This window comes from Anoplolepis gracilipes, unplaced genomic scaffold (genome assembly GCF_047496725.1).
Source record: "Anoplolepis gracilipes unplaced genomic scaffold, ASM4749672v1 Contig18, whole genome shotgun sequence".
Taxonomy (NCBI): Eukaryota; Metazoa; Arthropoda; class Insecta; order Hymenoptera; family Formicidae; genus Anoplolepis; species Anoplolepis gracilipes.
In genome coordinates, this window is record NW_027328669.1 from 1507211 (window position 1) to 1531579 (window position 24369).

Here is a 24369-nt window from a genome sequence, read left to right on the forward strand (position 1 = left end):
TCGTTTTATAAACGTTTTCTAAACGTATCCAATATTTTTTAACCGTCAAACACCAACAAGAAACGTTTCAACAGAAACATTTTTAAAATCATGGTTTAAGAAACGTATATTTTACGTTTATACTATAAATAGAACAAAAATTAATGTTTTAATTCAAAATTATATATATACACATTATTAAGACTGTACTTATTAAGACAATCCCCAGATAGCACAGAAAACTAAAAGATGTCTTAAAGATGTCTTCTAAAAGTCATAATTACGTTAAGTCGACGAAAAGATGACTTTTTGATCATCTTTTCGACAAGACAAAAAAGATCTATTTTATAATATACTAATATAATATAATTTTATAATATTTTATAATATTTTATAATATTTTATAATATTTTATAATATTTTATAATATAGTGTTCTTTTGTTTGCCGCTACGTGGCGTGTTCAGACTTAACTCGTATTCAAGTTTTCATAACATGTATATAAAACCTAAAAAAACAGGTACTAAAAGTATAATTTAAATTATGTCTTTTTTGTCAGTTTGACTTCTGATGTAATCTCGAGAAGAGATTCAGAACATGAAAATAGATGGATTATATCCATATTTGCATTATTTTATTGAATCTGTGGATAAACAAATTTTTTACAAATAAAGGAAAAAAATCGTATTTTGACAGTTTCTTAAACGTTTTTTTTTTGTTAGAAAATGACGTTTCCTTTAACGTTTTTTAAGTGGACATTTTAACCAATCAGAAACGTTTTTAAAAGCCGGTTTTAAAACGTTTCGCAGAAACATTTGTGAAACGTTTTTGAAACGAATATGTGCTACTTGGGATTGGAGGAAAAAAAATGAATATTTTATGATTCGGAACTACGGACAGTTATATTCAGTAAGTATAATCACATTGTCACTTTTAAATTAAATACTAATTTATAAATCTAATGATTTTTTCATATAGGTGTTGTAAGAGTTCATTTTACAAATGCAACAGAGCAAATTATTGCCGATTCAATTAAATCGTGGTTACGGCATGCAAATAAACGTTATCAAAAAAAAAAAAAAAAAAAAAAAAGTAAATTTTTACAAATTTTAGACAAATTTAAAAATTTTCAAAAATTGAAAGGGAGGGGAAGGGATTTCGAAAAATATAACATTTTTGAAAAATATGATTGCACGGTTTTAAAGTACATGAAAAATCATAAAACTTTTATTTGAAACATTTTTTTATATCTTATTGTTTCGACGGTATTCGCTCAGAAATGTAAAAATCGATTTTTCTCAAGAGAGTGTTTCACCCCCTTAATGGGCGTATGGACATTTATAAAAAAATACGCGTCTCCTATTTTGACTTAGACTACAACATAGTCAAAGCTCATTGAAATCGGAAGGGGACACTTCCAATCCTTTCCTTGTAAGAGCAAGAAAAAGGAACTAGGAATAAAAGAAGTGCAACTCAATCATAAAAGAAATAAATTACTAGAATAGAAATAATACCACGACAATGCGTAACGCAGTCTCTATACATCTTTAAGTTGGTACACTTAGATTATTCTTTCTAACACTCCGCCTATCGAAGTGTACTATATAATTATTCTGATAACAATTTGCTATTGCATCTATATCTATCATATCTTATCTTAGGCAATGATTTCGTTAAAATATCTGCAATCATTAGATCTGTTTTAATATATTCTACTACAACCTTCTTATTTTCTACTAGTTCTCTTGTGAAATGGAATTTTATGTCTATGTGTTTGCTACGCTTATGGAATACTAAATTTTCCGATAACGCGATAGCGCTTTGGTTATCACAAAACACACTGATCGGATCTCTCACTCACGAATTTCTCGAATCCTGTGTCTTTTAGAAGTCTTTTTATATACACAATTTCGCGTGATACTTCGGCGAGAGCTGCATACTCGGCCTCCATTGTTGACAGCGCGACAGACGTCTGCTTCTTTGTTTTCCAGCTCACCGGACCGTTGGCAAGCATAATGACCTGTACGTGATCTTCTATCGTCCGTGTCTCCAGCCCAATCTGAATCAGTGTACGCTGTAATCTTGTCGTGATTTTTGTTATATTTAATTCCATAATGTAGTGTTCCCTTTAGATATCTGAGTACCCGTTTCGCCAAGATCCAGTACATCTTCCCAGGGTTGGCGCAGAAACGGCTCAATGTACTAGCTGCGAAAGCTATGTCCGGACAAGTCGCGTTAGCTAAATAATTTAGTCCACCGACCAGTTCTCTATATGATCGTTCTTTCATTTGCGATCGTTCAGCTTCAGTTTTTGGGCACATCTTTGGCACTCCACGCTCAGTTGATGAATGATTCCTTCACTCTTCAGAAATTCCTTGAAGTCTTTCGATAGGTATTTTCGTCCGTTATCTGTTCGAAGTTTTCTGATCTGTCGGCCAGTCTGTTTCTCAGCTTTCCATTTATAATCTTTATAAGCCTGCAGCACATCTGAACGGTTACGTAGCATCGTGGTTTCCGTATAATCAGTACAATCATCTGTAAATGTTACAAAATATTTAGAGCCTCCAAGTGATTCAATGCTAATTAGGCCACAAATGTCCGAGTGAACGAGCCCTAATACTTCTTTTTCGCGAAGAGTGGAACTTTTGACACATATCTGACATTTAAACTCACCGGGCTTTGTTGCAAAAATCATACCACTAACCATGTTCTTGTTTCTCATTTTGTTGAAATTATTGGCGTTTACATGTCCGTACCTCTGATACCAGATTAGGAGATTTTGTCTTCCTCATTTTTTGCAATCATTGTTTGATTTGTTGTTTCATCAATGATGGACAATCGACCTTCTCTTGTTGCTAATAAGATTGTATTGCCATCTCTTCCTTTGATGAATGCGCAATTTCTGAAAAATATAACTGAATAACTTTTATCTGTTATACTTGATACTGACAGTAAGTTGTTTCGTAATTTCGGCACATATAAAACGTCTTCTATTTTTATTGCTTTGCTACCGTATCGACTTGTTTTTATACTCACTCTCACATCACCAGTTCCGACCGACTCGACAAAATTTTCGGTTGCCGTATATACTTTCGACCATTCGTTCGTAACAAATGTCTCAAATTTTTGTTTATCGTTACACATGTGTTTGGTCGCACTACTATCAGGTTCGTGATTTTACAGACAGTTCCGCGTTGCAAGCAATCACTGTTAATACGGTAACTGTATTGTTCGCTCTGTTACGCTTTTTTGCTCTGCACTTGCGACTTCTATGCCCTATTTTGTCACAATTAAAACACTTTCCATCAAATTTTTGAGTCTTTATGTTATTTTTTGATTTCACATTGCGCTGTTTTTCTCGGTCTGAGCTTCCTTGCACGATTAGTGCATTGTCCTTTTTACCGTCATTGATCGCCTGTGCATCTCGATCATTTTGCCGTGCTTCCTCCTCCATTAATTTTGCCTTTAGGATCTCTAATGTCGGTATCTCATCTCGCGATTCTATTGCGACACTGAAGTTTTCGTACGCGGTAGGTAAGGAGCTTAACAGCATTATCGACAGTAACGTTTCTAGAATTTCTATGTCTGCTTCCTTGATTTGCCTCGCTTTGCTAGAAAATTCGTTTACATACTGTGCCATCGTCATATTGGTCTTCTTTTCCAATCTTAGTAGTTATTTGTATAATGTAGCCTTTTTCACCGGCCCATTAGATTCGAACACTTTCTTCAAGATGTCCCATGCTACCTTCGATGTTTCAACTTTTTTAATGTGCTGCGTGTGCAAGATGTTAAGACTTATTAATGCCAACGCTTTCGAGTCCTTCTTCATCCACTCTTGTTCATTTTCAGATGATAAGACTACTGTTCCGTCGACATACTGCCACAAATCGTTGTACACCAACACACTTTTCATTTGAATCTTCCACATTTCGTAATTATTTTCAGTGAGCTTTTCAATGCTCGAAAAACCATTAACCGACGCCATTTTTTCTTCTTAATCAATTTACTCTTTCTTTTAACACACAGATTCTTTCTAACAACTTATTTATTCACACAATGGAATTATCAGTCTGGGCCCATAATCTGTTAGGTTATTTCAATAAACACTCATAATTAGGATAAAAGAATTATATTTAATATACGATATGTAAAAGAAAGAGATTGCATGGCGCGCGGTAAGTACACTATCGAACTAAGAGCAAGAAGAAGGAACTAGGAATAAAAGAAGTGCAACTCAATCATAAAAGAAATAAATCACTAGAATAGAAATAATACCACGACAATGCGTAACGCAGTCTCTATACATCTTTGATTAAGTTAGTACACTTATTCTTTCTAACAGAGAGCTTTCCAAAACACTGTAATCAAATGTTTTTTCGTGAAGTACTTTTCGAGTTATAAAGCTTCGAAGTTGCAGTATTTTGACATAAAATACAAGCTATTTCGTAAAATATTCATTTCTCGATTATTTTACCCTAATACGCACAAAATAATGAGACAAATCAATTGGCGTAATTAAAACACATAATTATGTTAAAGTAAAAATATGTAACTGCTAGTTGCAAATTCAGATTTTTTCTTAAAGAAAATTATATGTTTTAATTACACCAATTGATTCATCTTATTATTTTGTGCATAAAAGTATTAAAGAAAGATAATCGAGAAATGAATATTTTACGAGATATCTTGTAATTTATGTCAAAATATTGCACCTTTGAAGCCTTATAATTCGAAAAATACTCAATGAAAAAACATTTTATTATAGTGTTTTAGAAAGTTTTTGAGGTAAACTACAAGAATGTCCAATAATATATAGGGTGTCCCATTTAAAAAATTAAACATGACATTCATGTAACTTTCAAATAACTCTTCAAGGTCAAACCAATGGTACCTTTTTATGGCCCCCTTGAAACTATACAACTTTTGTCTGAAACATTTTTGTCTTGAACTTATAGATTTTGAGATATTACAGTGCGTAGATTAAAATGACCTACCCTGTATATACATATACTTTTCTTATTTTATAATAACAAATGAAATATATATAAACAAATTAATATGTAATCAACCTATATAAATATGTGAAAAAATTTTCAATTTTTATGCAAATATACCTGCATATATTTTTTTATAATCGATAATTTTTAATTTGACATATTTTGATATAAAATGTAAAATACATCTTCTGAAATATATCTCTTTTTCTAAATACTTTTATGCACAGAACAACATAAATAAATCAATATAAAAAATTAAATATAATATACATATAAGCTCTTTATACGATATAAAATTCAATTGGAAAATTGGCGAGTAAGAGCAAAACGCTGTAGTTAGTGCGCAATAATTTATTTTAATAAGTCATAATTTAATATCTTCTGCTAACGAACGTTTTAATCAATTTTATGACCTTTCGCAGCGCAAAAATACAAAAATAGATGAGAAATACCAATTTTTTTAGCCATATAACTGTATAATAACCCATCATTAAATGACGCCAATACATCGTCATACGAGAGTTTAAGAAAAGTTAAATATCATTATTTTGTCCCACGCTTAAAATTGAACATGAAGATATTGTCAATACGGTACAAAATTGTTAAGTTGATACGTTCCTCCTTTGGTTAGTAGACCAAGAAGTGACACATAGGTTGACTCGTCAAATTGTAAAACAAATTAGTCGGTTGAAAGCATAATTGTTCCAATTTTCTCAATATAACGATGTTTATGATAATCAATTATCATAAGATTTGTCCATTGTTAAATATATACATATAGGGTGTCTTGGTAAAGGTAGGAAATTTCTCATAGACATGTAGAGCAGGTAAAATAACCCCACAAGTTGCTATAAAATTTTTTTCTAAAATGCATTTCTACCAAGATATTTGTCTTTAAAGTTTAAATTTGAGAATTATTTTTCTTAATAACTTTTATATTACTTTGTAAATCTTAATAATGTATAAGAATTTTTTTTATTATTATTCACTTAATAAGTGAAGATCTTTAAAATAGTGTGATAGATTTTTATATCATCTCTCTCGTTATTTTGTGCATAGAGTTTTTAAAATAAGATAATCGAAAAAAATTAATACGTATTTTACAAAATACTTCATATTTTGTTAAAATATACTAGATAAGATTAAAATTAAATATTTATTTTAATGATAATTAACTTGAGTTTTTTAAAAATATCCTTTTTATTTGCAAAATAATTTAATTTATTTTAGATATCTTTCTAAATAATAAAATTATTTTGTGGAGTTCTCTGAGAAGTTTTTAACATAATAATGTCCATTAGAAAAAAGCAATAAAATGAAAAACTTTTAATTATTAGATAAGTTTTTCTGAAATGTTCATTACATAGTAAATTACATAGTTTTTTCATGTTAGAATACTTTCCAACAGGATGTTTTTTTGATATTCTAGAGAGATCTTATTTCACAGCAGGTTATATGTATATTCAAAGGATATAAAAAAGATATTTCAGATTCATGTGTTAAAACATTTCTCTTTCCATGTGTACTTATTTAAATTTTATGGCAAAATTCGAGAAACTTTAATATTAAAATACTTTTTCATGTCAATTGAGTATTAGAAGATGTTTTTGTGTGGTTAAAAATAAATTTGTTGATTTTGATCATATGACTTTTGATAATGAAAACGTTAATATAAAAAGAGTATCTTTAGAAGTTTTATGTATTTAAACAATAAAAACAAAGAAATTTTTATCCTGATTAATCAAATGGTTTTAATATTGTAATTTATCTTAAAATCTCTATTATAATATTGTAGGATTAAAAACGCATTATTTAACATACTGCATTCCTCAGAGCACTGTTATTAGAAGATAAGTTTATGTGCGCGCGTGCGACGTTGCAGGCGATAGCGGCTAGATCATACGGTGCGAGTATCTAGCATTGTTTATAACAGATTAAGATATTGGGAGAGCACGATGAATCAGTGCAATTTCTCAGGGCAGTCTGTATTCAGCCGTCATTCTGTGCGTACACCATTATATTATACTCTATATCCTCAATAAATCCTTTTCTTAGTTAATAACATCTTTCTGTCCACCATATCCCACAATATTGATATTAAATCAATTGATTTAGTCATTGCCAAAAACTTTTATCGTGAAATAAGAAAAATATTTTTATCATATACGAGTATGTATATAGATTCATTATAATATTTATATTTATAATTTATATGAGAAAGACATCATTCACTTTTATATAATTTCTTTGATAGCTAAATATGTTTAAATATATTGTGTATTTAAACGCACATATTTTATAATATCGAATTTTTATGCTAGATACTATTATTATTGTAGCAGTCAGCTGTAATAAATTAGTTTTCTGTAAAAGGTAAGATAAAATATAAAAGCGCAATTCTAATATGATTGCAAATATTTAAAAGTAATATTTAATATTAATATTTAATATTTTTGGTAATTATTTACTTAGGGGAGGCAGCTCCAATGACCTTGACCTTGACATATGTTGTCAAGGTCACTGTCCTGAGTAATGTTCAAAAGGTTTTAGCCGTCGCTCGTTGTTTCTTAAAAAGTTATTATCAAAACAAGTTTCATAAATAGGACATAATTTTCTCATCTCATATATATTTAATAAAGTGGGTTTATTTATTTAGGTGTATTAAATCAATCGCGTGAGTGATATATACATGTAAAAAAAAAATTACTTTAAGAGACACCTCGCCGATGACAACCTCTATATATCTTATAGAAGGTACACTCCTAAGTAACGCGTGCTTTGAATTTTGCATAGAATAATATAAATATGGGCCAGGGAATATTTTCATAACAGTTATCTTTTGTCTAGTTCGATGTTGATTAATTATCTCAATATTCATTTAAAAAATCGATACATACATGGGTTGTAACTAAAAGGTTATTATAGAGAAACTAGTGACACTTCAAAGCTTCAACAGTGTATAATCATCGCATTTAATCTCCAAGGTCACAATATCTTTGATTCATCCGGTATACATGCAATGAATAATTATCTGATAGAAGACAAAGTCCAAACATTTCTGTATTGAATTAAATATTATATCAATCAGTAACTAAGCACTTTAATATGGCATTATAACCAGATAAAGAAATATATTAAATTTAATTTAAAACTAAATTAGTTTAATTACATTAATGTTGCAAAATATGAAAATATAAAGATATGTTGAAATTTCATTAATATTTTGTTCAATTTAGCAGCACCAAATTTATTGAACTAAAATTAAAATTTTTTAAATTTATTAATTTTTAGTTTGTCATTTTGAATAAGTTTAATTTTTAATATTATTATTTTTGTAAGAAATATTAAAATAATTATTTTATATAACAATTTTTTAAATTAAAATATTTTTATTTAAAATTTCATAATCTTTTCTTACTTGGCATATAATTTTTTATATTATTTTTTGTAGAAAATTTGCCCAATAACTTTTTTAATATAAGTTTGTTAATTCAAAAACATTTTTCATTATTATTAAATACATACATTTCACAATTATTAAGTATTATTTTTTGAAAGCATGATATCCTTTCAAAACATACATGCGTTTTTATTTAATATATTAACTCGCCAACGTTAATATCATACTATTTGTAATTTAATTTGGTTTATATATACATTATTACGTTAGCAAAGATGTATTATTGCCTGACCCTCGTGTCGCATTCAGAATAGATAATATGAATATGCTTCGTATGTAAATACATACCTACTATGTAGCTACTATGTAGCGTGCATATTTTCCTAATAAATATTACATAATAAAGTATTACATACATAATAGCTGAAATAGTATGTATTGAGATAGATTGGAATGTATTTTGAATATTTTCTAAAACAAAACAAAAGTTTTTTTAACTTTGTAAAACGTTATTATGTATTATATCCAGAAAATACATTAAAACACGTCTTTTCTAGATATAATTTGATATGACTTTTTTAAATACATTTTTGTATAATAAAATACCTCTTAAAATATCTCTTTGTCACAATATTTATATATTTTTCTCATATTCTGCGTATTATGTGTATAAATGCGCATGTGTATGTATATATATATATATATATATATATATATATACATACATACATATATGTGTATACAAAGTGAACCATTTAACTTGAGACATCCAAATACCTCGAAAACTATAACAGTTATAAAGAAATATTTCAAATAAAAGTTGTATGGTTTCGAGGGAGACATAAGATGATGCCGTTGATTTGAATAATTGTTTGAAGGTCACATAAAGGTCACCTTTAATTTCTTAAATGGAATGTCCCATTTTTCATTGCAAATTCTTGTAGCTTACCTCAAGAGTTTTCCAAAACACTAAGTATTTTTTCATTAAGTACAATACACGCGCATTTACCCACATAATGTACAAGATGTTAGAAAAATATGTAAGTATATATAAATACTGTGACAAACTTTAAGAGATATTTTATTATACAAAAAATATATAATGTCATATAAAATTCCAGAAAAGACGTGTTTTGGCGTAATTTCTGGATGATGATAACTTTTTACAAAGTTAAAACTTTTCTTTGGTTTTGTTAGAAAAGATTCAAAATGTATTCTATTTCATCTCAATATATACTACATATTTCAGCTATTATGTATGTAATGTATAATGATTTATGTTAGTAGAAAAACACGCTATATAGTAGATATGTATGTGCATACGAAACGTATTCATATTACATGCTTTGAAGAATGTGACACAAGGTCAGATGAGATTAATAACAAAACTCTGCTGACGTAATAACCACAATGTATATTACAAATCAAATGAAATTACAAATGCATGATGTGAACGTTGGCTGGTATTTTGATATACTAAGTAAAGACGTATGTACATTTTAAAAGCATCATGCTTCCAAAAAGTAATACTTAATAATTGTGAAACATGTAATTTTTGACCTGTTTATATATTTTCTTATAATGATTTTGTCTAAGGAATCATCTTCTAAAGTTTATCGCAGAATTTTTCTAACACGTTGCATAACGTAATATATTATTAAGAATTATTACTTAAATTATTATTTAAATATAAATGTAACACAATACAGGTAATACGTAACACGTATGTATATAAATGTGTTGTGTACATAAATTATAATTTAAGTTGTAAAAAATTACAAAATTTGTATAATAAAAGCAGTTTTTCTCATATATTTTATAAACTTTTAATTTTTAATTTAATAAAAATTTGTGCTTTATTATTATTACATCTATAGGTCTGTTATTTTTAGCTGAACTGGCTACAAAGTTTATTTTTTTCTTTCTGCATTGGAAGAAGAAAGATAAACTTTGAAATAGTCCAGCCAGTTCAGCTAAAACTAACCTTATATAAACTGACAATGAGTTGCAATATGCCAGGTAATACGTAAGTATTTATGTTATATGTATACCTGTAACCATACAATACAATATACATACGTGAAATCGATCCTAATTCGTATACAACGGGCGAGATAACAGGCAAGTAAATTTTGTGTACCAGATTATATCGAACTTTAGTTTGTATTTATGAAAGCCATTAAGTAAAAAACTATGTAATTTGAATGTTAAGAAGGTTAATAACATGTAAATAATTTTATTTGTTTGATGTAAATATATGATCATTTCTTTTGAGAAAATGAAAACAATCATAATATGCTCCTTTCAAGTTTGCATTAATATATTGAATATTTGACATTACAGAGATTGTGTATTTTAACAGCTCAAATGTTTGAGGACCTAGCAGTAGACAATAACCTGTGTGATTTTATTAAGCACAAATTTAAGATTTTATTAAATATAAATTTTATCAAATTTTGTCTTTAAAACACAAAAATATAATGAACTTGTTTTAAACTTGGTTTAAACTCTATTCTATATTTCTCTAAAATAATATGTAAAAGTAATATCTTTTTCACAGAGATTATATGTTATGTTTGTATGTATTAGTATATGATTATGCATCTACAAATTTTTTTTTAACTTTACGTTTTATTAAATATGTGATATAGAAAGGAAAAAAAATGATGCATATATAAACGCGTGCTTTATAACGTTATAATAGTATAAACATTTTACATTACTAATTCTTCTTACGCCAGTGTTTAAAGATTAAAATTAATGTCACAATGCAAACTGATTTATAACAATTAAGTGAAAAATTATACTTGCCTGGTGAGCCTAGTAAAGCGAGAATATTGCCTAGAAACGGATAAGTTGATGGTCCAGGTATCAAATTAATAAGTCGTCCATTTCTTCCATAATGAAGATGATAATAATATATTAGAGCAGTAAAAATGCACAATATCAATATAGTAGTCACAATCATTGCTTATTAATTTTATATGTAAATAATTCAACGTTTTTGTTCTTTCTCTGTCTCAGCTTTGTCACGATTACCTTCAATTTTTAATTTCCATACGTTATATAGCATACGATCTTTCTCTCTCTCCCTCCCTTTCTCTCTCTCCCTCTCTTTCTCTTACTCGTTCGCTCTCTTTTTCTCTTTATATATGAGTTTGTGACATAAATTCTAATAAAGACTATTCTTACAAATATTTAATATTAAACGCGCGATAACACATAATATATCGAAAAGAATATAATTATCGCATTATCGCGAAAAGATACAATTTTGGCATTTGAACATAAGTTCTTTTGTATATGATATAAAATTTATTTTGTGTAACATAAAAAAAAAAAAAAAAAAATATATATATATATAATTTTTTTTTTTATATATATATATATATATATATATATATATATATATATATATAATATATTGAAAAGAATATAATTATCGAATAGATAAGAAAGAATTTTGACAATTGAATATAAGTTATTTTGTATATGATATAAAATTTATTGTATGTAACATAATGTGTGTGTGTGTGTGTATATATATATATAATTATGTATATATATATATATATATATACATAATTATATATAACACAATTCAAAAGATATATGTACTTTGTAGAGCTCAATAAATCTGTTCTGATAAAAACTTATATATATATATATATATATATATAACTTAAGATTGATTGAAGAGTTTTGAAACGCAGTATCACATACTTAGAAACTGCTGGCATCTCTTTTTAGTATCTGTCTACTGTGTGTATGGTGTGTATATATATATATATATATATATACACACCATACACACAGTAGACAGATACTAAAAAGAGATGCCAGCAGTTTCTAAGTATGTGATACTGCGTTTCAAAACTCTTCAATCAATCTTAAGTTCCATTTCACGCATATGCGTACAAGTATCTATAGTATATGTTACATGTACCATATAAAATGCGCGCATATGCATGAAATGAAAAATATCTATGTTTCTTTATTTGAAAATTATATTCGAAAAGTATAGTATATTCAAGTATATTTTTAAAAAATTTTAGACTGCACAGAAAGGTCAAAAGACATCTTAAATATATTTAAAAAATAATAAGACCTTTAAGCTATCTTTTAAGCATTTTTAAAGATATGTGCTGTCTGGAAAGTAACGATAAAAGTAACTCTTAATTTCGTTACTCGTTATCGAAAAATGTAACGAAGTTAGTTGTTCCGTTACAAACAAAATTTGTAACACCGTTACCGTTACAGTTACCGAAAAAAAGTAACTGTAAAGTAACGGTAACGACGTTACAAGTTACGCGTTACTTCCCAACCCTATATATTCAATATATTATCACGCGTTTAATATTAAATATTTTTAAGCTTATTCTTAGAAATATATATATGTATATATATATATATATATATATATCTACATAGATATATGGTCTATAAAACATATATATAAAATTTCTTACATACTGTTAATGTATTTCAACACTGATATACTGTGCTTTTATCGTGATTATATTATACTTCAACAAAACATTTTTTTATCTTATTTTGTGATTTGATATAAATGTTAAGTGTTTAAATGCTATTCATAATAAGACTTAAATCAGAATGTTCTCCAAGAGCGGCAAAGTACGCTATTCTCTCCCACCATGGTTACCCTCTCCACTGTAAGCAGACTCTATTCCTTTCTATCCGCAAGGATTTTATCATACAACAGTTTTAAAATTGTTTTATAGTAAAAAATTTTAAGATTATTCTAAGAGTATTGAAACATAAAAAAACGCGCTTATTAAAACAAGCAAATCTCTCATTTTTTATACGTGAAAAAAATGTATTCATATAATGGTTTCTGTATTTATTTTTATTTTCTATATTTATGGATATTTCTACGGTAGTTTTTGCGTTTTTTTCCAGTTTTGTGATGAAAATAAATATAACAGAGTGTCGTTGTTTAAATAATCTCGCAATTGCGCTTTTTTATATATTTTATTGCAGAAAATGCTTCACACAGATATAATGTTGAGACAATCATATAGATATAATATTGAGACAAAATATTAATATCATCTTCAATACAAAATTTCTAAAAAAATAAATTAGTAAATTACAGCAAACTCAAAAGTAATTATAAGATTTCTTTGCTATATTTTTCGAAAATAGGTTCGAATTCAAATCGTAAAATATTAATCAAAACATTATTGTTTGTTCACTAACTTTTGCAGTCATTACTAAAAATTACTAAAAAGTAATGGCTTTCTAGAAAGTGAATCTAAATTTGCGAATTACATGTCGAATTTCCATCTTTAGATCTTCAATCAATAAAACATATCGGGAAAAAGCCTTTACTTTCCGTACATAAAAGCAACAAAATTATTTTCTTTAAATTGTTCACTAAATAACGCCAATTACTAGCTTAAAAACTATTTATATGTTAGAAATGTGTGATATTATTATACAATATTTTTCTTTTGCAGTTTTATCTTTAAGTTGTTTAAGTGCATAGTTATCAGATAAAAATCAATTCACGTAGAAATTCAAATTTCTTCTTTAACTTTTTATATTTATTTAATCTTTCATGATTATTTAATTTAAATTCAATTTTACTTTTCAAAAAATGTAATTTTTTTTTAATGTAAAAGCCAATATTTTACTTTTTATTTTATTTTTCAATTTCTGAATTTAATTATATCGAAATACGCTTTATTAATTTCATTAGGAAAATTTTTTAATTTATGATAAGATAATGATTTCCTCCACGAATAAAATTTGAACATAAAACCTGTTAATGTACATATAACACAATTCAAAATTGGATATATGTATTTTTTAGAGATCAACAAATCTCTTCTTATATCTTATCTTCACCATTGCTAGTGCATTGTTGGTGATACAAAAACTTTGGAGAACTTGCATATTCTTTAACTTTTGTTTTCATATACTTATATCTTATATATCTTAATATACATATTCAAGTTCTATATAATGTGCATATTGAAAGAAATTCTTCGTGAATGGTGAAATCATTCTGCACTATTTTTATAAAAATTCTTATAAATAGTTGAATTGATATGTGGTTAAAGTTTAGAGCGTTCTTGGAGCAAAATTTTAAAGGACAATGTTAAAAAACTCCGTTTTTCCGCCCCTCGGCGGAACGGGTAAAACCTATTGGAAACGTTTTGATTGAGTGTCTGTTTGACGAAAATGAACCCTGGAATGTCCAGAATTGAGGGGAAAACTTTTGGCGCTAAAATAAAGATGCATATTATGAAAAATAGGGAGGGCCCCGTTAGCTTACATATCGTTTGCCAACAGCATCGTTTGTTAACATCCCGTTTGCCGACATTTCGTTTGCCCACAAAAATTATTACCAACAGATCGATTACCCACAAGCTCTATTGCCTACAAATAAAAAATGGGGAGACGAACGTACGTTTGCACACGTGTTTGACAGTTTTGCGCACAAACCGCATTGCACACATAATATTATTGCCAACAGAACGATTGCTTACAAGCTCTATTGCGCACAAATAAAAAATTAAGAAACAAACGCACGTTTGCACACATAATATTATTGCTAACAGATCGATTGTCTACAGCCTACAAGTTCTATTGCCTACAAATAAAAAATGGGGAGACGAACGTACGTTTGCACACGTGATAGTTTTGCGCATAAATCGCATTGCACACATAATATTATTGCCAACAGATCGATTGCCTACCAGTTCTATTGCCCACACATAAAAAATTAAGAAACGAACGCACGTTTGCACACATAATATTATTGTCAACAGATCAATTGCCTACAAGTCCTATTGAGCACAAATAAAAAATTAAAAAACGGACGTACGTTTGCATACGTGACAATTTTGTGCACAAATTGCGTTACACACATAATATTATTGACTACAGATCAATTGCCAACAAACTTTATTGTGCACAAATAAAAAATTAAAAAACAAATGTACGTTATCACTCATTGAACAGTTTTTGAGAGAAAAGCAGTATAAGGATATAATTTTTAAAAAAATGCTATGACATTTGTTGTGCCTCCGTGAAGGGGCACGGGATTTGTCGGGATCGTTTGGGAATGTCGGGGATGCGTCGGGCGGTTTCCCCCTTTTTTATTGTATTACGCTTTTCCTTTAAATGTAATCTTTTTATTCTACTACTTTCACAACTTGTGTAATTCTTTTATATCTCGCAAAAATATATGATAGTTTAATTACAGTCAATGGTGTGATATTTTGTCACTGCTCCCAGCGAACGTTATACTACTCGCGCTTGCTATCGGTTAGAGTGAGAGAGCGGTATCTCTCGTATACACCGTCGTACCGGTAGTCTGATACGCGTCGGCTTATCTCAGGAGCGCGTATATCTCTCAGTCATGCGAGTATGACTTTGTTGAATCTGGTCAGTAGCTGCTCGTGGCGATTATTACTCGTTCGGTTCTAATTAGCGACTGCCCGTCGCTTCATCGCGGCGGGTGCTGAGCTTCCCTCCGAACTGCATGGTTTTTCAGAGGGGGTCCCTTAGCAACATGACCAAATATGGTTATGTTGCTGAATTCGCGTTTTAGTGCAGGCGAGGAAGTTCAGAGTCGAATTTCCTCGCTTGTACTTTTAGCAATTCGGCGACACCTTTCCGGTGCGTTTCTGAGAGCGCTTTCCGGTTTCGCGTTCGCGCTCGGTCTCGGGCGCGCGTGGCTCGCTGCGTCAGCGGCTCGCGCGATTATCGCTTCGCTCGCGATGCATTCCTGCATCTATATGGTTATATGTATATATATATATATATATATATATATATATATATATATATATATTTATTAAATCTGTAGCCTTTTCTGGGGCTATAACACCCCTCCCCCGTTGGAAAAGAAAACGGAGGTACAACGTTTTCTGTTTTAGGGAATTTATTTCTTTTTCTTAAGTTTTAAGTTTCCCGATATATATATATATACTATATGTTTTCTTTTATATTATTTTCTTATTCTAGTTAACAATTTTGTTTGTTTTCGCGTTTACAAGATTTAAATATAATCGTTTTTCTTATCTAAAATCGCGTGCTTAGGCTACGTTTTAATATTGGTTTTGGGAGTCGATCGATCGGTTCGGATCACTCTTCGTCGTATATTCTAATTAATGGTCGCTTCCTTCTTTTATTTTTGTTTCGTATGACTATGTAAAGTACAATTAATATTATTATTATTGTTATCGTGATTGTTCCGCTTGTCGCCATTGGATATACGAATTGTTTTTTCGCGAAGAAATTTTGTTCGTTACTTTTTAAATTGTTGTCTATTTCTTCTAGTTGTAATTTTAATTTTGTCAGTTCCATTCGGTGTTGACCTATGTCTTGTATCGTGTCATTATCGTGTGTTATCGTGTTGCGTTCTCGTACCAGTGTCAAGTTATATTCAGGCAGGTACGTTTCTATATCCGTTTCATAGATTATTTGCTTCGTCTGTATAGTCATGTCTGGAGTTATTAATTTGCATTTTCCCTTCAGCGTAATTTTTCCAGTGTTTTTAATCACTGTTTTGTATTCTTGTCGTTTGTCGTATTGTATTGTTAATTGTTGTTCTGTAGCAGTCGAGTAGAGCCATGTTTGTGGCTGTTGTAAGGCGATCCATGTGGTACGCATTGATATAATGTATTTCGTCTTACAGTTACGTTGACGCTGCTGTGTATAAATTTGTATTTCGCATGGTGCATTTAAATTTACTCTATATGTCGGTGTCGCATGCTCACATGTGTATTGTGAGTTAATGTTAATACAATCTTTTAAATCTTTTTCTGTTACTAAAACGTATGTTAGTTTTTCTTTGTCTATCGCAATTATTTTATTGTTAATTTCTGTTACTGCAAATATATTGTTATAACTGAATACAGGTAACGCAATTACATTCATTATGGTATAGCTCGGTTGCGCAATTAATGGGAAGATTAGAATGGTATAAATAATTGCTTATCGCTGAATGCGCTTATTTTCGCGTATTTTTCTATAGTAAGCCAATCTTCGGTGTGTACTTGAAAAGGGAAGTACAGTCCTTATGGCAACTGCTGTGTTGCTTCCTTTAAATGTGTTATTATGCTATCTATCGGTGTTAATCTCGGATGCATTGCTCCGTTTTTTGTATATGTTAGATATTTTATAATGTTATCCGCGTCGCGTATTAATTCTGCTATTACTGCGGTAATTATGGTAAAGTGTTCGTTTATCTCGCTGCGTTCGATATACTCGGTTACTCGTTTCTGTAAGAGGTATTCGTTACGTTGTATTGTATTTTCGATTTTATCAATATGCCCGATAGTCGTATTTATTATTTTAATTTGATTTTGTACGGCATGCTGTATTGTTTTTTGACTGTTTTCTAGTATGTTAAGTTGTTCGTTAATTCGTTTTTCGTCGTTAACGTCCATTGTGCCAAATAAAGACTTTGATAAGGAATCTATTCCGTCTATGAGTCCTCGTCGTTTATTTGTCTGTTTTTTGTATATCGTTTTAATTTGTATTATGACATTTTTTAAATATTTTGCTTCTCTTTTTGTTAGAATGTCTAGGTTCACACATGTATCTCGAAGATAATGAGCGTGAAATTTCATAGTTTCGCATAATCTTTCGGTCTGTTTTAAATATTCGTGTATTTGCTCGTATCTTTCGTCTAAGTTTGATAAGTCTAATTTTATTACTAGTTTCCAGTTTTCTTTTGCGTAGTGGATTTGTCCGATTTCTTCGAAGAATAATCCTGGGTTATGTTTAAATTCTTGTATCTGGTATAAGAGATTCGTTTCGTCGTCTTTCGTGTGACCTTTGCTGATCCAGCAGGCGAATGTCCTGTAATATCATATTATATTTCATTTTATTATATTTTATCTCTTGGGTGTCGCTCGCCTTCTCTGACTTCGCGGGGTTCGCGCTAATCCAGCGGGTGATACACCGATAATATTATAATGTGGGTTTAGTCTCTCAACGACTTTTGGTTGAGGTGGATCTCGCGGTTTCACTTGTAAGATGTTGCGCTTTTTGTTGCATTGGGGGTTGCCAATATGTCGCGAGTGTGATGGGTATCGGGATGGTACTCATCCCGATATTTGCTGTGATTGTGTTAGGGGTCGCTTATCGGTGGTGGGTCTACCGCCACCGGTGGACCCCGTAGTGCGGGCGCGGAGCGCCGTTCTCCGGAGTTCCCGGGTCGCGGGGGGCACATTGTCCCTCCGCGTTACATTTACTACACCCGGTGAGAGGTTTGTGCGGGCAGTGGTGCCCGCCCTGGACCCTATGCATCCCGTCCGCGTGGAGATGATGAAGATCCATGATCAATTCGACTTCTTCGAGTTGAGATGTCGCCGGGGGGAGGAGGAGGACTAGGACACGGATCCTTGAAGAAGGTGAGTACTAGTTTTCTATATATGGCTTAAGCTTGTTTGCGTGTAAGCGGGTGTTTTTCCTTCCTTTCTTCACCGTGTAGTTGTTATTCGAATGCTTTTCGATTATTATGTATAGTCCGATCCATAGAGATTCGAGTTTTTTCGATCTTCCGCGTCGTAGCGTTTCATCACAAATGAGTACTTTATCGCCGATTTTGAACTTTGTTTCTTTTGCGGTTCGATCGTAGTGTTCCTTCAATTTCAGTTTTTTCTCTGTGAGACTATCTCTTGCAACTTGATTCGTGGCGCGTAGTCTTTCTTTTAACTCTTGCGCGTAATCGTCATAGTTGTATGTCGGTTGTGGTGGTTTCGTTAATGCTGTCGGTATTTCGGCTTGGTGTCCGTATACTAGCTCGAAGGGCGTGTATCCTGTAGCTGTATGTGGCGTAGTGTTGTAGGTGAACATCGCGAACGGAATCCATTCGTCCCAGTCAGTCTGATCATTATTAATATAATGTCGTAGATATTCTGTTAATGTTCTGTGCGATCGTTCTAACGCGCCGTTACTTTCAGGATGATACGCGGTCGTCTGAATTTTATTTATTTTTAATAATTTACACGTATTTTTAAAGATTTCGCTTAAAAAATTTGTGCCTTGATCGGTTAAAATTTTTTCCGGTATTCCGTATTCTAAAATTATTTTCGTGGTAAATTCTTTACTCACGGTGTTCGCTTCTTGATTTGGTATCGGTATTGCTTTACTAAATTTTGTCAAACTATCTTGAAAAGTTAGTAAGTATTTATTTCCGGTATTAGTTATCGTTAATGGACCGACTATATCTAATGCACATTTTTCGAACGGTTTACTCGGTGTATCGGTGATAACGAGAGGTGCTTTAAATCGTCGCGATAATTTATTTTTTTGGCAAGTGTCACATTTTTTAATGTATCGTTCGACGTCTTTCGTCAACCCGGTCCAATTATGCGTGAGGCGAATTCTGTTTATCGTCCTCTCGATACCTTGGTGTCCTCCTGTGGGCGCATCATGATATTCATATAATATTTGTTTCTTTTCTTCTGCGCTATAGGCACGTGTCGCATCGTTGCTATCTTCCTCTTCTTTATCTCTTTCTTCGCTGCTGATATCGTCCATCTCTTCGTCTTCGGTGGTGAGAATCTTTGCTCTCTCTTGCTCGTCGTTGTCTCGTGTTACGTTGCGGCTTAGCGCATCGGCGTTCGCGTTCGCACGTCCGGCCTTATGTATGATCTCATAATCGTACTCTTCTAATTTTATTCGCCATCGAATTAATCGTGATCCTGGATCGTTCACGTTAAATAACCATATTAGAGGTTTGTGATCTGTAATGACCTTAAATTGTGTTCCGTACACGTAGGGTCTGAAATGCTTTACAGCCCATACAATAGCTAATAGTTCCTTTTCGGTAGTGCTATAGTTCTGTTCCGCGCGGTTCAGTACTCGGCTGGCGTAAGCTATCGGTCGGTCGCTGCCTATCTTTCCTTGCGATAAGACCGCTCCGATCGCGTAGTCGGATGCGTCTATAGTTATATTAAATTGTTCAGCGAAATCTGGATATTTTAATACGGGTGCCGTTATTAATTTATTTTTAAGTACTTCGAAGGCATTTTGTTGCTCTGCGGTCCACACAAATTTTTCGGTTTTCTTTGTCAATTTCGTTAATGGTTTAGCTATTTTCGAGAAATCTTTTATGAATCTTCGATAGTAACCGGCTAGACCTATAAATGATTGGATATCTTTCACCCTTTTTGGCGTCGGGAAATCTCTTACCGCTGTTAGTTTAGACGGGTCAGGAGATATTCCATGTTCCGATATTATATGGCCCAGGTACATTACTTCTTTGCGTAGGAATTCGCATTTATCCGGCTGTAGTTTTAAATTATTAGTTCGAAGTCGTTGCAGCACTTCCTTGAGTCGCTTGTTATGATCTTCGAGGCTTGCTCCGTAAATGACGATGTCGTCTAGATAGACCAGGCATTTGAGTCCTTGTATTCCTGTCAATACAGAGTTCATTAATCTCTGAAATGTCGCCGGTGCGTTTTTCAATCCAAAGGGCATTCGGTTGAACTCGTAATGTCCATACGGAGTTGAAAAGGCAGTTTTAGGCTTGTCCTTTTCGGCCATTGGTATTTGATGATATCCAGATGCTAGGTCTAATGTTGTGAAGTATTTTGCGTTTCCCAGCTGGTCCAGTATATCCGTAATATTAGGCAGAGGGAAGGAATCGCCGATCGTCAAGTCGTTGAGCTTTCGAAAGTCTATAACTATTCGAAGTTTCGGTTTACCTGATACGTCGGTCTTTTTTGGTACTACTAATAGCGGAGCATTCCATTGACTCGCGCTGGTACGATTTATTCCGTCTTCCAACATTTGTTGCACTTGTTTATTTACTTCCGTCTTATGTTTCTCCGGAAGGCGATACGGTCTTACATTTACCGTTGAGGCGTCTACGCGCGTATTTATCTCGTGCGCTACCGTCGCAGTGCACGACAGTGGTTCTCCATTCAGGTGAAATATGTCGCTATATTCATCACATATCCTTGAGAGTGCCTGTCGTTCTTCAGAGTTGAGATGCTGTGTTCGCAACAATTGTCCGATGCGCTCGTTACGTGGGGTATTTTTATCGTCCGCCCCCACGGCTATTGTATAGATACCGTGCGGGTTATCTTTATCGATGTCGTCTATTGTTACAACAGGTGTACGTATCTCAATAGTCTCGTCTGTTGTGTTGATAACGCTGATTGGGCAGAGAAAGTTTTTCGGTTCTACTAGACATCTTCCTATATATATTCCAGGGGCTGTTTCTTTCGCGCGTACTATTCCCGCTTCGTTTCGATTAGTCGCGGCTTGCACAATGGTTTCACTGCGTGGTTTCAAGATAATTTTATTATATGGTCGCATCTTGAGTACATCCGTACCGATTTTTAACTCTTTATTTTTGTAATCGCAGGATACCTTTTGCTTCCTTAGGAAATCGATTCCTAGTATCCCGTCGTATTCCATGGGGAAGTCGTCCTTTACTACGTAAATTGCACGTTTAATGTCTTGTCCGGTTAGATTAATTGTTGCATGCATCTTCCCTATTGTATATATTTTGTGTCCGGTTATTCCTATTAACGCTAATTTTTTATTGTATATCAATGTTTCGCCTTTTAAATGCTTTACTTTTATTAGTGATATGGTCGCACCGGAATCGTATAGCATGTTTATGCGCCCTGTCTTCGTTTCGCGTATGGGCATCGTTACGACGTCGAGTCCTTGTTTATCTCGCGTCTGTCGTACGTGTGTCACCTGATATTCCAGCGCGCGCTTTGCCTTGCTATCGCTTCTTTCTTCTTCGTCGTTACTACGCTCGGAGTCGGAACTCTTTCCTCGCGTCTTATAACGCGTTCCTTTTGAATTAATTTGAATATCGCTCGATTTATTCGCGTTGTTCGGGTTTTTTCGAGCCTGTGGTTTTCCTTGCGGTCGGCCGTTTAAAGACCAACACTCGTCGCGATTATTCCGCGCTTTTTACAATGCTTGCAAAATTTTTCTACCACATTGACGCGTGGTCTTTTGGGTTTCGGCAGAGCGTATCTGCTCGTTCGACAATCTCGTCCATAATGTCTTATCTTGCCGCATTTAAAACACGTTGCATTAGTATCTCGAGGCGGTCGCGAGTAATTCGAGTCGAGTTTATTTTTATTTTGATAACTGTTTGTTCTCGCTCCCATCGGCTTGATAAGTTTTTCTTCCGAGCTCGCGCCGTTTATCGCCTCTTGCAATGTCGAGAAGCGTTGTGACCGTACGAGTACTTTCAAGTCGTCGCGTAGTCCGATTTGATAATTAATTAACGCTTGGTCTCTGATAGTTTGCTGAATCGTGCGTTTTTGTTCTAGAGTATGCTCTTTTCCTTCGGTCATAGAGTCATATAATTTCATAGCTACTAGATCGACACGCTGTCCGAATGCGTAGGCGGTTTCGCTTGTTTTTTGTTTTAATGAATTAAATTCGACTTGCAAGTGTGTCGTGCTTTGTTTCGTTTGATAACAAGCTTCGAGTTGCGTCCGAAATTCATCGAAAGTGCGTATATCGCGCGTTTCAAAATCTTGTCGCGCTCTTCCGCGTAACTTTGTATATAATATCGCTTGCATAAGAGATTCTTCATCTGCCGGATTTGTATTTTGTATTACGTATGTGCATGAATTCACGAAATCTTGCAACTTGTGTCGCGACATTCCGTCAAATTCCGGAATCATTTGCCTCGCTTCCTTTAACGTCAGGAAATTGGGTGCCATACTACGTCGGCTTCTAACGTCGCGATCGGTCCGTCCGTAATATATGCTTTCGGAAAGTTCTTCTCGACGGCTTGTATTTTGATCGCGTTGCTGTAGTTGAGCTACTTGCTCTGTTAAGAATTGTATTGCATAGCGCATTTCTCTTAACATGGCGGACGTAGAGTCGTTTGTCGATTCTTCTCGCGGTTGTACCGGTTGATTAATTGTTCGTCGCAATCGTGCGATCTCGTCGTCCACCGCGTCATTAGACACGTTTGCGGACGTAGACGCGCGGGGATTTTGAGCTTCTGCCATCTCGCGCGTTCGTGCGTAGATTTCTTCGGGATCAAAAATCTCGCTCTCGTAAGATGTCAATGAAAATTCTCGCCGAAGTGATACCTGGCTTGGAGTTCGACTAAGATACGGTCTCGTTCGTCTGGTTGAGTCGTGTAAATCGTCAGTGGGGTCAGTCGGATTATTTTCAACAAGACTCGCGTCGAAACTCGTAAATGGAAATTCGCGTTCTGTTATAACATTGCTCGGTAGCTCTGTGTCACTATCACTCGAGTATCGAGTTTCGAGGTTCCGTCGGACACTATCGCGTATGTCTCGGAGCGCTTCTACGGCTACACTCGCGGGACTTAATTCGCAATATTTTATAGCTCGATTTGCTCGTTCGCTAAGCAACCACGACTTATTTGCTATCGGTTTCGGTACGTTTCTTCCTTCCGACATTCACGCAAATTTAATTAAAATTAATTTGGTTCGGACTTACAGTAGTAGTATCGCTCGCATATTCGCTCGCTGTCTCGGTTCTCGCTGACGTTGCGTCCTTCGCTCGGCGGCTGATAAGGCTGGCGGTCGCGTTCCGGCGGCGATGCGTCGTCGATGGAGTTGTCGTAGGTCGGGCGGCTTGGCGGCTCGCGTCCTTGCTCCAATCCTGCGATGCTCTGTTTATCTCGTAGCCCGTAGTCGTCTGCTCTGCATGTAATTTTTTCTTGACTTCTTGATGTCCGTCAGTGTTTGCTAACTTTCTGACGTGCCTGCCTGTTTAAGCACTTTTTATTTTATTGCAGGTCTTGCACGACGGGGTGCCAACTCCGTGACATCCACCGGGGGTGTTCCCTGGATCCCACCGCTGCCACCAGAATTGTTGTGCCTCCGTGAAGGGGCACGAGATTTGTCGGGATCGTTTGGGAATGTCGGGGATGCGTCGGGCGGTTTCCCCCTTTTTTATTGTATTACGCTTTTCCTTTAAATGTAATCTTTTTATTCTACTACTTTCACAACTTGTGTAATTCTTTTATATCTCGCAAAAATATATG

General features: G+C 33.0%; 1 protein-coding gene across 4 annotated transcripts in view; it reads right to left on the reverse strand.

Moving 5' to 3' along the window:
• Nucleotides 1-11427, reverse strand: part of LOC140675700 (cytochrome P450 4C1-like) — a 147315-nt gene extending 135888 nt beyond the window's left edge. For all 4 annotated transcript variants that reach the window (XM_072910327.1, XM_072910328.1, XM_072910326.1 and 1 more), the window contains exon 1: nucleotides 11187-11427. In XM_072910327.1, the coding sequence (XP_072766428.1) occupies nucleotides 11187-11343 (157 nt within the window). In that variant the 5' untranslated portion in view covers nucleotides 11344-11427. The remainder of the gene's footprint in view (nucleotides 1-11186) is intronic.
• Nucleotides 11428-24369: the final 12942 nt, after the last annotated feature.